The sequence below is a fragment of the Neopelma chrysocephalum genome, unplaced genomic scaffold (genome assembly GCF_003984885.1).
Source record: "Neopelma chrysocephalum unplaced genomic scaffold, ASM398488v2 Primary Assembly neopelma1_23, whole genome shotgun sequence".
NCBI classification, from domain to species: domain Eukaryota; kingdom Metazoa; phylum Chordata; class Aves; order Passeriformes; family Pipridae; genus Neopelma; species Neopelma chrysocephalum.
In genome coordinates this window covers 14,211,996-14,225,020 of record NW_020897691.1, presented here as the reverse complement: position 1 = coordinate 14,225,020, position 13,025 = coordinate 14,211,996, and the positions used below count along the sequence as shown (strand labels likewise).

At 34.5% G+C, this 13,025-nt stretch overlaps 1 protein-coding gene across 7 annotated transcripts in view; it reads right to left on the bottom strand.

Moving 5' to 3' along the window:
• Positions 1-13,025, bottom strand: part of ADGB (androglobin) — a 113,767-nt gene that overhangs the window by 87,843 nt on the left and 12,899 nt on the right. For 5 of the 7 annotated variants that reach the window (XM_027687582.1, XM_027687609.1, XM_027687639.1 and 2 more), the window contains exons 2-5: positions 8,297-8,441; positions 5,440-5,532; positions 3,167-3,238; positions 1,727-1,915 (exon numbers count right to left, since the gene is read on the bottom strand). In XM_027687582.1, coding sequence (XP_027543383.1) covers positions 1,727-1,915; positions 3,167-3,238; positions 5,440-5,532; positions 8,297-8,441 — 499 coding nt within the window. The remainder of the gene's footprint in view (positions 1-1,726; positions 1,916-3,166; positions 3,239-5,439; positions 5,533-8,296; positions 8,442-13,025) is intronic. The other 2 variants (XM_027687591.1, XM_027687618.1) reach the window with 2 other exon arrangements.

Below are 13,025 nucleotides of genomic sequence, written 5' to 3'. Positions count from 1 at the left end.
AAATGACATCTGATTATGAGTTCTGTAGTTCTCAGAAGAAAACAAATTTAGGGCGCAGGGCAAAGATAACCAAAAAGCATAGAAGAGGTTAATGTTTTTTAGGAGAAGTGCTGCTTTGTGACAACCAAAACAAAATACTTAAGTTTTCCCAAGTTTGAAAAGGACTAGTAAGTAAAATGATCACATATTCATCTACTCTTTCAGTTATTGCTGAAGTTTAATACGGACTGCAGTACAAGTTGATAAGTAAAGGAAAAGACACCAGTGAAACAAAAAAAAAAGTATGTGGGGCCAGTCTATGGATAGAAAAAGGTGAGAAAAGGGTAACTACAGAAACAAATTCAATAAATCTCAGGAATGCAAAGTGAAAGTAGGATGTGGGGTAGAATTCACATATGGTGTAAATTGTATGAAACATTATTATCCACAGATTGATCTCAAGGACTACAATCCCTCAGGACTCAACACAGCATTTTAGCAAAACCAGTTCATTACTCTTCCACTTTTGTCTCGGTTTTAATTTAATTTGCCACTTTCTCCTGTAAATCTGTTTCTCCTCTATCTCTACTGATATATGTCTTTCCTCATTTGCACATTTTCTTTAAGCTTCCAACATTTGACCCTGTCTTTTCCTGCTTTTCTTTCTGAGAAATACAGCTGTACAACCAGAGGAAAAGAAATTGAATAAACACAAAGGTCCAAACCAAAACAAACACAAAAGTGACAAAGAAAATAAAACACCCTGGTAACTCTTGTACATGCTTTCTCAACTCATCAACTCAACTCATGAGGCAGTCTTTTATCGTATGAACACACAACATATGCAGCATTAAATTCACACACAGGATAATGTCTTCTTCTGAGGAACATGGACAACAGAATTTATGCCCTCTAAAACTCAGGCAACCCTCACTCCCTATGTGAATATATGTTATTCCATATGTGGAGGCAGTAGTAAGGGATGACGAAAGCACAGGCATGTAAATCAGGTAAGTGCTTCCCCTTACAGGGAAGGTCACTTCCAACTTTCTGTTTCCAACTGACTGTGTAAAAAATATTTTCAAGTTTGGGCAACTGGAATTTTAATAGGGTCAGTTATAGGTTTTAGTGTTTTGTCACATATTCTGTTTGCAAAAGACAAATGTAACCAGAATAACCCTATCAACATAGACAAGTTTGTGTCAGTGATTATTTCTTTATTAAAATGACGTTCAATATAAAATTAAGTGTTCCCTGTTGACTGAAAAATGTGTTTAGATGTTTCTGTCTGTTATCTTTAGAAACTCATGGGATGTTTCAGTTTTACCAGTACATCTTCAGTAAATAGTCCTCACACTGGAAGTCTTTAATCACTTTTAAATACACTTGGATACAAATAGCTCTGTAAAGTCAGCCAACTGAGTTACTTAAACAATAAGAAGCATTCTTAATCCTAATATAACAAAGGTGTGGGCCACGTCTGATTCTACTAAACATTTGCATCAAACCTACAAAACTACAAAAATAGAATATTGTCTTTTCAATAATAACTCTGTTTTATCAAGTTTTAAGTTGTACAAAAAAACACATGAAATATACGATTGTATTTTTATTAACAAGCATCAACAATGTGTCAACACTTCTACAAATCTATATCTTTTCAATTATAAATTATATGTACACTAACCATTAAAATTTGCTATGCTAGCTGCATCATATTTATATATTGTTGGAGGAAACTACTCACCATCCAGTAAAGTTTCAATACATATTTTCCAAATTTATTGTACAGTGGCATGTGTTCCTTCGTAGCTTTACATAAAGCATAAATATGTTCCCATGGTTTCCAAAAAAGTGTGGGTATTTCGCTAGTTAAGGATTTTTCATTATATATCCTCCAGACAGCATAAATCTCACTTACAATCCACCTCATCAGCTAAAACCAGAGAAAAATAGGAAAGAAATTTTTTTCAAGTAACATCTTTTTGAAAAAAAAAAAAGCCAAGTTATATTATAATGATCAAAGATTAAAACAGATTGTGTTGCAAATAAAGAAATGACAAAAAAACATAGATATGGTTTAATGGAAAAACTAATTTCACTGGTACAACTTCTCTTAAAATCATTACAATATGTATGTACAATAACACAAACTTTATGAAACTAAGTAAAGGTACAATATAAATTATGCTGTTCATCATTTAACAAAATCAAACAAGGAAATACAATTTTATGTTACAGAACTTGTGAACTGTCACTTGTTTAACTGCTTATTACAAGACAGCTACTAAAAATCAGTATTGGCTTTAATACTCATTATTTATACTCGGTAAAAAAAATCCTAAATTATTTAAAAGTATTTAATAAGTATTTAAAACTTAAAATAGAAGCTTTAACTAATCATGCTTTAGTGCATATGTTTTTATAACATGCAGATTTCTGATGTATACCATACTTTCACAAGTTTTGCCAAAATTTTAGAGTGATTTATATAAACTAGAGTGAAAATATGATTTTACAACAAGAAACTTGCCCTAAAATTGATTAGTATTTCTGTGGACCTCAAAATTTACACCACCGGTTTTCTGGTGGCTTCCTCTCATATATCTCTGATGTTGAATTTTGAATTTTCATTGAAGCGTTGAATGAAATAGAAATTATGAAGTAATACTACATTCAGTAAGGCATTCAAATGCCTTGGCACTACCTGTTTTACATTTTCCCATGATCCGTAGAAATTCATTTATTCACCTCTGGAGAGACTGGCTGGGTGACAGACAGTTGCACATACATGCAGGCACATTAAGACTTCAGGAAAGTTTGAATGAAAAATATAAATCCTTTCTAATCCAGACTATATTTGCTCTTATCTTTAGATAGTACTATCCAGTAGTAATTATAGTAGCTCATATACTATATATTTATTTAACAACAAAAAAAAAAGTTTGGAAAATCTCGATTCATCATCGATTTAATTTTTCAAATTTTAAAGAAGGTAAACACTAATTATAAAAATCTAGATTATTTCTTGCCATTTTATTCCCATCATTCTTTTGCCACTTAAAAAATTGTCACAACTTATTTCTTCATGTTAGAAATTTGGAGTGAAATTCAAAAAGTTAAAGAGAGATAAAGAAGAATGAATTAATTTTTTTTTTGAGATGGACATTAACGTATTTCTACCTACCTCACTACAAAATATATGTTCATTTGCTGAAACAAGGTCAAATGAAGTTTCATTTTGGACAACAACAGGAACCTAGGAGAAAGTAAATTAGTTAAGTCCATAGCTAAATTACCTGGAAAAAATTAAATTAACATTAACATTGAACTGTAATGACATGCAAATGTTAGACATTTGGCAAACATTCATTAGAGATTTGCAAACTAGAAATTTCTTAAAATGCAGATGTTCCAAATTTTTAAAAAATAAGAATTATTTTTACCAGGATATTTAAAGAGCATCAAATAAAATTATCACATAAACAAACTGATATTCCTTCATTTTATTAAGCATATTTGCAGTTTTGCATTTAAATCATGAGCATAGCATTGTCTCAAAGTCACCCACCAGGATTCAAATGGAATTATTTTCTCATGGTCAGTTAGATAGTGGTATTGTCAGTATATAAATAGTGACTTTGACTGTATTACATAGTTTTGATGACTATTACCTGTTTATACAACACATTTCCTTTAGGGAGGCAGTTCAGAAATAAGGTATTGAGATTGTAGTTTATTGAACTAAATGTATCTGTGCCTCTCATCACATACTAGTGATCATTGCTTGATTCTTTGTTTACTGCACTAAACAGGCTCGTTTACGCTTTCTTTTATAGTTACTAATAGATTAGGTAGCAACATGCATCATTCTTAACAGTCTTTCATCACTTGACATTTACATTCATTTTTAACAATAATATAAAATTTCTAGTAATCATTGCTTCTCGATTCAAAACACATATTGGACCAAAAGAAGCATCAAACTTTTAATCAGGTCTTAAAGAAAACAAATGCTTTCTTCATAGTGCTCTAAAGATAAAAGCTACTTTTAATATAGATACATATTTCCATGGCTTTCTGGGCTGCCAGCTCTCTTGCCCCCATCTTTCAGATACCTCCACGCAGTTTATGCATTTTGGCAGCATTTCCTATCCAATCTTTTGGTCTTGTCAATTACTTCTCTGACCTCCCCCTCCTCCTTCCTCCATTAAAAATTAAACTTGGACCTCTTTAGTGCCTATTTAATAAAAAATGGAACTGACAAGCTGACAAAAGGAAAACTGACAAGCCTGAAAAAGTTGGAAGGATGGTCCAAGTGCTTTAAAACTTCAGTGTTTCTTCTGAAGCAAAACACTTTAAAACTTAAGATTACTAACAGCATTAGAACATACTAAACTTTGACATGGTAGGCTGCTTATTTTCTTTGCAAATAATTTTAAAAATATATTGAATAAAAGCTATGCATAACTTTAAAATGTTATGGTTACCTGCCAGACAAGTACTGTCAAAGACATGGACACGTACTGTGTATAGCCCAGAGAGATACAATAGCTGAAGGGAAAAAAATATACTATCGTTCTGGTAAAGTTAGTTGATGTTTTCATGACAGATATTTAGTTCAGATACCTGCTCAAGGGCAGCCTTAGTTGGAATAAACAGACATCTTTCTGCCATGAAGCTGATTTTTAAGTGAGAATAAAAGAACACAAAGAAAAATAGAAAGGCCAGTTGTCTTCTAAATGAACATGGAGTCAAAAAGCGAAGCAGATGTGGGAGGATACACTGCCATGATGTTTTGCACCAGGAAGTGCTGGTTCGTGGTGATCTTATCTCACTAAGAAAGGCACTCAGATTCTTTATAGTATCATTGAAAATGCTATTATTAGAGCTAACTATAATGAAAGGAGTTAGTATACGTAACATTATGTCCTTTTAGACACTGGGAAACCCAAGTTGTGTGGTACCAAGTAGGTCTGTGATCCATCTGTGCAGCACTCTGTGCAGATCCAATCCATAGAAAGGATATTCTGACACGATATTCTGATAAGAAAACAACTCTGTTCATAATTTCTTGTGTAAAATTGAAAGTATGTTGACATAAGAAGGTGTTGCTGTGGTTACATAAAGGGAAGGAGATGCAGGTGGTATAATTGCCAGTAACAAGCAGGAGCTACCTGCAGGCTCCTCCGTTACCATGAGCTGTCTGAGCTTTTTCAGTGCCCAGGACTTACAGCCAGCAAGCACCACACCAGTTTCAAGGCCAAGCTGTGTGTACAGGACAGGTTAGCTGTTACATGGATCACTGACTCCTCGCTGTACAGTAGTCTCCTGGAGAGGATGACCCTTTGTGGTCAAGTGGGTTTTACCTGTTGAACTAATTTCCTCTACTAATTTCACTTTATTTTTGACAAGCTAGGTGAGCAGCATTTTTTCATCATGTCCTTGCTTGTTTCTTACCTGTTTTGTTATAAACTCTTGTGGACGTTTCCATGAATGTACTTTTAAGGATGCTGGCAACTTTATTTTCCCTTCGGGATCATCAAAGAACTGCTACATAAAATATGCATGCACAAAAATGGAAGATTTTTTATTAATTACAGTATTGTATTTTCCACGAGATTTAAAATAATATATTTCTCACACAATAATTCCCTTAGGGAGCAAAATTGCATAAAAAGGAACTAAAGTATCTACAACTGAAGAACAAGAGCCCAAAGCCCAAAATAAAGATTTAGTACAAAAGCCACTCATATTGTCCTGAAAAGTTTATGTGGCCTGCACTGTCTAAATAGGTCTATATGAACTGATTTTTTTCTTTTCTACCTTTCAGAAAGCTCTCCAAAAAAAAAGTTTAAGCTTTTGTTAGGTACTCTTCTACCAAGTTGTTTCTATGTACTTTTTCTAACTCATGTATTTTTATAGCTTTTTTAATTGAATATTGAAAGTAAATATCTAAAGTGGTATTTAGACACAAAGCATGTTCCCTGCATTTAACACTGCTATAGAAACCAAAGAGAACTATAATTATACAGCATAATGAATTAGCCCATTAAAAATACAGTCTCATATAATTTTCAAACCTGCATTTCTAAAGTGATACTCATCCTCTGTGTGCACACAAGGCATCATGATATATGATATTTGTTTACTTAATAGCACAATGTAGGATGAAGAGATGCCTCTGATTCAGGTCATGTTGACTGAGAAACTAATCAATTACATAGTTAATGCCTTTTATTTAAGTACTTACTGACCAAAGGAAGGCAAAAGAAAATACATTACAAAAGTGTAAAAACCAGACACAAACCAAAGACTCCCAAATAATACTTTCCCCACATTTTTTTTTTGTAAGCTCCTTCAACATAACAGTCTGCAACAAGCTATTTCAAGTACCTGAAGGAAAAAAGATAAGTTGGGGGAAAAATGAATCTTTTAGGACTACTTTTCTTTTTCTATGGAAGCTTAAAGAAAGCTTTGTAGCCTGGACCACGAAGAATTGTATTAACAGAGTTTATTCTGCTTTCAGAGACATCCAACCCTGACTTCATGGTTGGATGAAACATGAGCTAAAAAGGAAAGTTTAGCTCTTAAACACTAGATAAACCAGAGAAAGGAGGCAGATGGAATGACCCAACACTACACAAAGAAATATTAAAAAAAACCTGGAAAGATGTACCTTTCTTTAGCTTACTAGTGCAAAGATACTTTGAAGAAAAATATTGTAGGTTCAGCTAAACTTGGCTGACAAAATCAAGTTTAACTTATCTTTTATTTAATGTGGCTATAAGAGACAACTCCCAGGTATCAGGGGTTCATGCTCTAACGACAGGAGTCTAAATCACAAGTTCTACAGGAAGGACGTGGAAGAAACAGACACAAGAGAAACAGCTAAGGTCAAATGCACAGTATCTGCAGTCCACTGTACCGCTCTAAGAGAGGCTGTTATGTAGGGGTCCTTGGTAAAAAACATTTAGTGTTACAAAGATAGAGATCACTTCCAATTGATTCCTTTTCCCACACAATAAGACTGCTCATAGTCCTGTTCTAAGTGTACTCAAAGGTACTGGATGCCATTACTAATTCTGTTTCTAACTGAAATAGCCTATACGATATTGAATTCTGGCTACCTGCTTGAATCAAAAGAGGCTACATTACAAAATTCTTTAGTTCTGTAAATTCATCTGCTGTGGCCAACGTATTTTATAATTTCTTTAAACATGTAAAAAGAACAATGTTTCATATAGCTTGTAGCTGAAGAACTGATGAATCCAGTAAACCACTCAGAATGCCTCTTGTGTTTTCAGATTTTAAAGTTTATCTATTAAAATAATGTCTGGCAGACCTAACAAATTAGTGCTAGATAAATGTTAAGAGTACAGCCCAGAGACACAAAATGGAGTAATTGAACAGAAGAAAGATACAAAGGAAAATTATTTACTTGACATGTTAATGGCAGTATTCAGCAGAGAACTTATACCTTCTCTCTTTGGCCCCATAGGAGTATAAGATATTAAGGCTCAGGATAAGAAAAAAATAATCTACAAACACATATGCCAAAGTATACATAGTACACAAGAAGAAAGATATGGATAGTGCAGAATTGGCACATAAAATAGATAATTAAGCATGGTACAATGGATTTAAATATCACTTTAAAATGCTAAGTTTAAGAAACTCTTTCAGAAATAAATTCACTACTACTCTGCATAAAAGACACATTCTGCAATGATAACTGGTTTGAAGGAGTAAAAATTCCATATGAGACTTATAATTCATTCCAAAGTTGGAAAACTGAGGAACTTTTCTGCATCTGGCAGGCACTTACTTTCTGCAAAATAATGATATCCCTCAAATCATTCTCTGAACACTAGAACTGCAGACAGCATTTCACCGGTCCAGAAACTGAGGTGTGCAAAAATATACGGATGGGTGGTGCATCAAACCTTTTGAGTTCACAGAAACTGCACTGCCCTGAGAAGGGATTTCTCTGACATACTACAACAGTTCAGCTCTTCCCACATCCCCAGTTTTAATTATGTTATGAAATAGATTTTGGGGATGAATTTTTTTAAACCACTATTGTGCACACATTAATGCACACACTGTGTGCATTAATGTAAACGATTCACTTGAAAAGTAATAAATAAATGATGCACAATACTTCTAGTTTATTACTGCAGTTTAATAGGGAACTACTTACACACAGTGAAAAGATATGATTTATCAGTAACACATTATTTTGAAGTCGTGACAAATACTCTACTAAATACAAGTACAAAAAATGAAGGGAAATAGTATGTGTCACACAACTTACTGAAATGGGACCTTTTCCAGCTTTTTCTTTTCCAGGTTTCCCAGGATCCCATTTTTCTGCATTGATATCTGCATCATTCCATTCTGGCCAAATAGGAAATGTACACTTCTCGTTTGAAGCACCTACCTGGGAAGATGCAGGTGCCCTGGGAAACACATAGTAACATGAATAAAAATGAATAGTATATTAGACAACAGTAGCAGGAGATTTTTACCATATATTCTTTTTTTAATGTACTGTAATAGAAATTTTAGTGTTTGTAACTACAATAACTTTTTGTCACTAAGATAAAGAAGCCTATAGAAGTGCTAGATGGTGTTATTAGGTATAAACTAATGAAATATTTAACTGCATTTATATGAGGAATCCTGCTGAGGTAAATGGGACAGCTGAAGCACAAAACCACAATCTGAGGACAGTTTCCTCCCTCTTCCTTTTCCCCTGCTTCAAGATACATGGTTATCTTTCCCCTCCTGTGCCAGTCCTAGCATTCACGATCCAGTTCAACTCACTTGCCCAATATGAAGGCTTTCTTTCTTTTTTTCTGACTTATTTTCTTTAATCAACAAAAAGGAACTTGCCATGGGTAAAACTCATCTTGGGGAAAAAGACTCACTTTTAGGAATCTGTGAGCTGCTAGACCAGCCAGTTCTGTCTCCAGGTAGTTTCATTCTCAGGGCCTCTTGTGCTCCCAGCACTCTCACTACCTTCTTCTTGGTTTTCAGAACTCTGGCAAACAGTTTGCTGAGACTGAAGGGATTTTCACAAAACTAATACACAATGCATTCATAGCCACCAACTAGCACTACTAGTACATGTGCGTGTCATTTTTTCAGTGCATACACTGGACTGAAATCTGAATTAGCTAGAATGAGAATACATCAGCTCCTTCCTCCTGAACTACCAAATCTGGAGGCAAAGAAAGCACATGCAGGTCACAACTATATTTTCCCAAACCCATTGAAAATAAACTGTAGATGTTGTTCAGTCAAAAGAACAAAGGGAAGAAGCTGAAGGGACTCAAGAAGAAACATGCCACCAAGAACTGAGCAAAAGGGTTTAAACAATTCTTATTACAGAAGAAAACTTACAGACTTTGACTCGCTAGAAAAATAGACTAAGGTCAGAATTTCCCCTTTGATACTCAGCAGTATGCTGCAGCATTAAGAATATACTTACATGATAACATGATATTTCTATTACATGATATACATCAGTCATAAAAAGCTAAAGAAGTTGTCATTTTCTCTTTCCTTTCCTCATACCAAACAAAAACACCTTCCTTTTTTATTCTTTTTTTTTTTTTTTTGGATGAGGAACAGCAGAATTACCACAAATATGTCCAGGAGATCAGGAAGATAACAGTGTTTTGGGCTACAGCTGAAGAGTTAACTTTACAAATTGGTGCCAAAAAATATTTCTAATAAAAATTAAAGCTTAATTTCTTTAGGAACTGATATCTTCAAGAGATTTCAAAGGGAAATCTTCCATTTTTGGATTTTTTTGATATTTGAGAACAGGGGTTTTTTTACCTCCTGGACATGTATTGCATATTATATCATGTGGGTATTTACACCAATGTACAAACCATCAGTGATAGCATATAAAACCATACACACAATTTAAATTCTTGAATTACTGCTTTCTCTTGAGATTTTGGTGACTTCATAGAAAAAACTGAAATCTGGTTATGATTTACAGCATCAATCTGATTGCAAAAGCATTTTACATTTCAGATAAAATGATCACAGTGTCATAATACACATATGCTCTTTTTCAGTTGTTGTACACAATACTCAATCATTGCTCCTACATAAGTGCAACAAGATTTATGACTATATTCTAAAGCCAAACATAGACTACATAAATGAGTAGTCTGACTAGGGAAAATGGTGTGTAGCAAGTGACAACTGAAAATACTATTAAGCCCAATCTCCCAGAAGGTGGAAGCAGGGACAAGTCACTTGGGGGAACAGATATTGTTCAAATGTAGAGCCATGAAATTACAAAAGCAAAAGCTCAGCTGGAGTAGAAATCATCAAAGGATGTTAAGGGCAAGGGAAAGGCTTCTATAAGTGCATTGGCAGCAAAAGGAAGACTAAGTAAGGAAAGTGCATGTCTGCTGCTCAGTGGGGTGGGGAACTTAATGACAAAGAACATGGGAAAGGCCAAGATACTCAATGCCTTTTTCTGTCTTGGGTTTTGTTTGCAAATTTGGCTCTCAGGCCTCCCAGTCCAAGAGTCTACTTAGAGAGTCTGAGGGAGCAAAGCATTACCTACAGCAGAGGAAGGCAGCTAGATAGCATTTAAGACAACTGGACACACACAGCTCCGTGGTGCTAGATAGGATGTGAGCACAGGTACTGACTGGAGTCACTCCAAGTTCCTGTCAATCATATTCAAAATACCATGGCAACTGAGAAAAGTTCTGATGACTAGAAAAACGCAAATTTTATGCTCATCTTAAAATCTGGGATTTGGATCTTCAGAATTAAAGTGCTTGGAAACAACTTAAACTCAAATAGACAAGGACCTAAGAAACCTGATGTAAGCAGGCCCTGCTTGAGCAGGGAGATTGAAACTAGATGGCTCCCAGATGCACCATTCAATGAACATTTTCTCTGATTCCATAATAGTTTTGTTGTTACTAATAGTAAGGACAAAGAAATGGGTAAAAATAAAGATTTCTCACTGTCTAGACATTAGTTACATTCATCCACACTACCAGTAACACTTAATGGAAGAGAGCTGTGAAAATTCAATACCATCTGTGCCTTCTGTTCTGTAAAAAATACCCAAACATAGCTTCTACCTCTCTAACTGGAAGGAATATGCATTCTACAGAGTGATACCTCACTTTACTTTTTCATCTTTGTCACTTCAGTAATCTGTAAATGGACTCTCTATTGCCTTTGATCTTTCATTAATGGTACAATTTTTTCTCCAGTGTTTTCTTGAAGACTCAAATGATGTTTCATTCTATATTCAATATTTAACAAGCAATTGAAAACCCTGAAGTATTTATCAGTTTCTTTGGATTACTAGGAATGTTTTTATCAGTTCCAGTTTTTTCAAAGAATCTGTTGTATCTGCACTAGCCTCATGCATAAAGAACAATAAAACCAAAAATTCTAGCTGTACCAACAGCTTCAACACTTGTGATACTTTGAAACCTGACCCCTTTTAACCCTGGTTTAAATACACCTCCTGACAGCTTCTTACATATGCAAAAAAAGATAATTAAGAATTCTCATTTTTTGTACTTTTTTCTTACTTCAGGTGAAATATGAATGGCGTACGCAGTGATTTGAAATATTCAAGGACTACTAATTTTTTTTAATCTTTTTTCTACCTCTAAGTCAGCATTTTCTCTTTTAAATATTTATAGAGAGGCATGGAATTTTCACTTATAATAATGATAAAGATGCTCTGAAGCCATTCCCAAAGAAAATTAAATAATAATTGCAATAATTCGCAGAATCATATAATCATAGGATGATTTGGGTTGGAAGGGGCCTTAAAGATCATCTAGTTCCAACCCCCCTGCCATGGGCAGGGACACTTTCCACTACATCACGTTACTCAGAGCCCCTCCTCATTTCTTGCTATAAGATTTCTGACTGCTTTGGGACAATAACAGAATAATAAAAAAGCGTACTTTTAAAAAGCAACAATGAGATATGGAAAGAGTTTCCTAACTTAGTTCCACATACAAAATTACTTTTCACTACACTTTGACATAACAGAATACCCTCAACACTAACAGTGTGGAAGACATGGAAACAATGCAATCTATGACTGAGATGTCTAAACTAAGCTGGGGAAGCCCAATGCTACTGCATCTCTGAAAGGATAATTCAATAAATTTTTGGAAAAATTTATAAATAGCTTCAATTTAATTGGTCTCCAAGTATAAATAATAAATGAAAAACGACAGCTGAATTTATTGAAATACTGTATTTGGAGTAAGGCTATTAAGAAGTTCCTTTATTACAAGAACTGAATAATATAACTCACTGAGAATTCTTTGAAACAAACTATGTGACACAAGGCCAATTAAAATTGCTGGTATTTTATGCTCAGGCTGGATGGCTTCATTGTGTAAGAGTATTTTCTAAACTAACTTACTGGTACACTTCTTTTTAATCCTGTGCTAAACCCTAAAGGAGAAAAAGGAAGAATAAATTGCCAAATGAGAGAAACACCATGAAGTTGGCACTAATTCACCTCTGACCCTTTAAGCAGCTTCTCCAAGAATACTGGTAAAATTGATATAGTGCCAACAGGGGAAATGGGGGATGGCAGGATAGAGAAACACAACAGGGAAAAAAACTGCAGACAGATTGCAACCTAAATTTTTCAGAGACTTCAGATTCAATAGAGAGACAGGAAACAAGCCCACAAGGAAGTGTGCTCTCTCAAGTTAAATCATATAGTCATTTATTTAGCCTGTGGACATATACACTATCCCACTCTGTAAGCAAGATCTTGTCAACATGGTCAATGGAGTCTAAGGAGCAGTCTTCCTAAAACAGTTAAATCTATCTGTAAATTATCTATTATCATTCCTTACTGAGGGAACGCAGCAAGACTGAAGGAAGTCTTCTCCAGAGAATTACAGAAGTATTGGTATTTAGTTTCAGAACAGTATGGCTACTCCACCTTCCTTTCCCAGTACTCATGTCACTCTGGATCACCAGACAATAATAATTTTGTGACACTATACAGG